The sequence below is a fragment of the Gallinula chloropus genome (assembly GCF_964237585.1).
Source record: "Gallinula chloropus genome assembly, contig: HAP1_SCAFFOLD_238, whole genome shotgun sequence".
NCBI classification, from domain to species: Eukaryota; Metazoa; Chordata; class Aves; order Gruiformes; family Rallidae; genus Gallinula; species Gallinula chloropus.
The window spans coordinates 7,067-10,635 of record NW_028168376.1 but is presented as its reverse complement, the minus strand read 5'-3'; the positions used below and the strand labels follow the sequence as shown (position 1 = coordinate 10,635).

Below are 3,569 nucleotides of genomic sequence, written 5' to 3'. Positions count from 1 at the left end.
CCCTGTATGAAACCCCTGGAAAGGAAGAGCTGCTTTCTATGTGTGTTCATTCGTGAGGTTCTCCACTCACAGAGCTCCAGTGGGAGAATTAAATCCCCATTTAGAGGTCTGCTGCATTTACAGAGGGCCAGGAGAAGGGTCGGACACTTTATACGGTTGAAGCACAGGGACTGATCCCTGGTCATTGTCCCCATGGGTGTATTTGTGGTCACAGTGGTGATTGCTTTGATCAGGAGGTAGAAACAGATAGTCCAGCAGAAAGGTGACCTTTCTTTGTCACCTTTCCAGGGAAGGAAATGGGCATGGTATGTTCCTGTACGGGGCTGGTTTGGCTCAGTCTGGCTTTCTGGGCTCTGCTCAGTGATTCTCCTCTCTCCTTGGAGGTGATCGAGACGGACCCAGAACCAGCTCACACTGTCCTGGAGAAGAGCAGCCGTGAGGTGGAGTTTCGCCTCAGCGCTGTCGTTGACTATGCGCAGTTCAAAATGGACACGGACACGATTGAGTTCAAGGAGACCCTGCTCTTCCAGACAAGGACGTTCACGTGAGTCCTTCCTCCCGGTTTATGTTCAGTCTCAGCTGCTCTTCATCCTTCTACACAGACCCTCTATGGTTTCATCCTTCCCAGGCCCTGGCTGGGTGCTGGAGCCCGTCTACCTGCACACAAAGCCAAGCAGGAGATGGTGGCTGCCGTCCTGCCCAGATGTGCCAGGAGAAGTTCAGTTCTGCTGTGCCTTTCTGCCGGGAGCAGCCGTGGTTTCGCTTTCCTTGCGTGTCTCCTGTCCTCATCTGCTCCAGGATGAGTTTGCAACCAAAATAATGTCAGGCTGAGACCTGAGAGCCTTAATCCAAGACCTTAATCCTAGAAGCCCCTTTGATTAAGCCTCTGGGATACCACATCTGCCCTTTTCTCTTTGACTTCCAAACTTTGGAATACTTTCTCATGGGACACACCAGGGCCACAAGCTGGACAGGGCAGAGCTGTCCGGGGAAGAAGATGCTCCTCAGCCTGAAGAAAGTGCTGCCAGGAGCCCACAGACCATGTCACTTCTCAACTCACTTGGTATTTATTGGGCTTTTTCCTTTTCCCCTCCTTGCTTCTCAGTTTCCAGCTGTCCAACACAGGGAATGTGGCCCTGGAATACACCTGGCTGGAGGCTGTGGAGGATGAAAGCAAAGCGAGCTGTACCACCAGCACCATGGAGCAGCTCCCACCCAGTCTGGACGGTAAGGGGCTGTCTGGGGGTGCCAGGGTTATCTTGTGGGTAGCTAAAGGCTTGGGGAGAAGACACACAACCTCCGAACAGGAATTGCTTTTCCATCCCTATCCAGTTATCCACTTTTATCAGCATCTTCCTTCTCCTTGCCCCCTCCCCGCGTTTCAGACCCTCTGGCACTGGCTCCGACGCGTGCGCTCTGTGTGGGAGCTGAGTGTGGCTCAGGGAGAGTCGCGCCATGGGTTTGGACTGGGAAGGGGGTGTCAGGGCCCCTCTTGCTGGGAAAGCTGAGGTGTGACAAGTGAGTTAACCAACCTGCTGGCACCATCTGGGCACAATTCCCAAAAGTCACCGTCTAAAAAAAACCCTCCTGGCTTGGGCAGGGGAGTGTTTGGTGCAGGCAGGGACCCTGCTCGCAGCAGCTGTGGAGCTCGATGGGGTGGCAGTGACTCATTAACCCCCAGGGATGATGTCAGAGCACACGGTCTCCTTGGGAGCAGTGGGGAGGCTGGGCTGAGAGAGGAGAGCTGCCAGCTCTGACACTTCCTAGCAGGAGCAGCCCAGCTGAGCAAGAACCCGGCGCTGGCCTCGATGCCAGGAACGTGCCGATCTCCCTCCCGTGTGCGTCCTGGTGCTGGCTCTTCCTCGGCACGGGCACGCTCCTGCTGATGCTGGGCTGGGCTCTGCTGAGCTCTCTGGCCGTGGGTTGGGAAAGCCTGGCAGAGAGGAGGAAGGAAGGAAAGGGTGTGAAGGACGGAGCAGTGCTGTCCCCCACAGCCACCGCACACAAACCAGCACCCCAAATCGTGTCTCCAGTTGGCTGCCGGGTCTGGTTTGGGAACGAATGCTGGCCAGGAACCGCTCTGCAAGAGAGGTTTGCCTCAAGCCACCCGGCCATGGAGATGGAGCCAGGGTAGTCCTGGTCCCATTGAACCCCCCATCTGCCAGCCCAGTGCTGTTACAGCAGGATGCTCAGTGGTCCGGTGTGCTCCAGGCAGTTCTCGGGGCCTTTTCGTTGTGCTTGTTGCCCCCAGCTCTCGCTTTCACATGGGTCCCTCAGGATATTTTGGGAATATGATTTAGGAAGCAGTAGCCTAGAAGCAAAAAGCCAACTGGCCGCTCTCCCTGCTCTTCACGGGGAGTCCTCCTGATGAAAGCCTGTGGCTGGAGATGCTCCAAGTACATCCCAGCTCCCTCCTACCTGCCTGCACCAGGAGGCAGAGCTTTTGGGAGGGATTTTTCCTTGACAGATGTCCTCTTCCTTATCACAGGGGATTTCCTCTCCTCCGCTTCTGGTAGCTCTGTGAAGCTCCAGTCCAGCCATTTGAGCCAGCTGGACCACAGTGTGGAGCAGGTCTCTTCTTCCTCAAGCTGCTCTTTGAACACCGCCCGTGCCCCCACCCTGCCATTCTCCATCGAGCCCAACAGTGGCACCATCCTTGCTGGCCAGGAGCAGCGTTTCCAGATGAAGTTCTCTCCGACATACGTGGGGGACTTTGAGAGCCGCATGCTCTGCAGGTAGGAGACGTCCAGGATTCGCTCGCTTCTGCAGTCGTGGTTATACCTCGGATCGGGGTGGGTAGGAGTGCAGATCTGGCAGCAGCCAGCCCCAGAGAGGCAGGGAAACTGCACATGTACAGGAGAAAAGCAAGATGAGCATCCAGCCTTGGTAGAAGGAGGTGTGGAGACACGGGGGAAAGATGTTGTATGAAATATTAAGCTCCTGGAGGGCTGCAAAATCTGGAATGAGAGATCCAGAAAGGGGGAGACACAGGTCACCAGTTAGCCTGGCCACCACCAGCTAGCCTGGCCCAACACCAGTCCCTTTCTTCCTAGGATTCCAAACCTGAGACCTGATCAGAAGGGCCCAGAAGTGGCTGTGAAGGGGAGAAGCCTCATGCCCAGCTGCCACTTTGACTTGGAAGACTCCGACTACATCACGGCAGAGACGCGACCCGGAGTTGCAGGGACCAGAGGAGCCAGAGCTCGATCTCAACAGGAAAGTGCTTGAGATGGCGGCAGTGGGACTGCGCAGCAGGAACAGAAGGTGGGTGTGGGCATGGCTTCTGCTGGTGGTCTCCTGATCACCCCCCATTAACCAGAGGCTCTTCCAAGCCCTGAGGCACATCTGTACCTTGTCTGTGATCTGATGGTGCTTGGCCAGCAGTCTGCTTGGTACCATCTTCCGAAGGAGCCTTGCTGGACTTCACTTTACCTATTTGCCTTCATCTTGCCGTGCTGTCATGCAAGAGTTTGGCCATCGAATCCTGGACTGCGTTGGGTGTGCAGGGACCTCCGAAGGCCATCTGCCCCCTTCAGTGAGCAGGGCCACCTTTAGCTAGATCAGGTTGC

General features: G+C 56.0%; 1 protein-coding gene across 1 annotated transcript; it reads left to right on the top strand.

Moving 5' to 3' along the window:
* Positions 1 to 1,120: 1,120 nt before the first annotated feature.
* LOC311204559 (hydrocephalus-inducing protein homolog) lies at positions 1,121 to 3,228 on the top strand (the record flags this gene model as incomplete). Its single annotated transcript, XM_084280968.1, has 3 exons — positions 1,121 to 1,227; positions 2,489 to 2,735; positions 3,054 to 3,228. The coding sequence occupies exons 1-3, from the start codon at positions 1,200 to 1,202 to the stop codon at positions 3,226 to 3,228; spliced, it is 450 nt and encodes a 149-aa protein (XP_084137094.1). The 5' UTR covers positions 1,121 to 1,199.
* Positions 3,229 to 3,569: the final 341 nt, after the last annotated feature.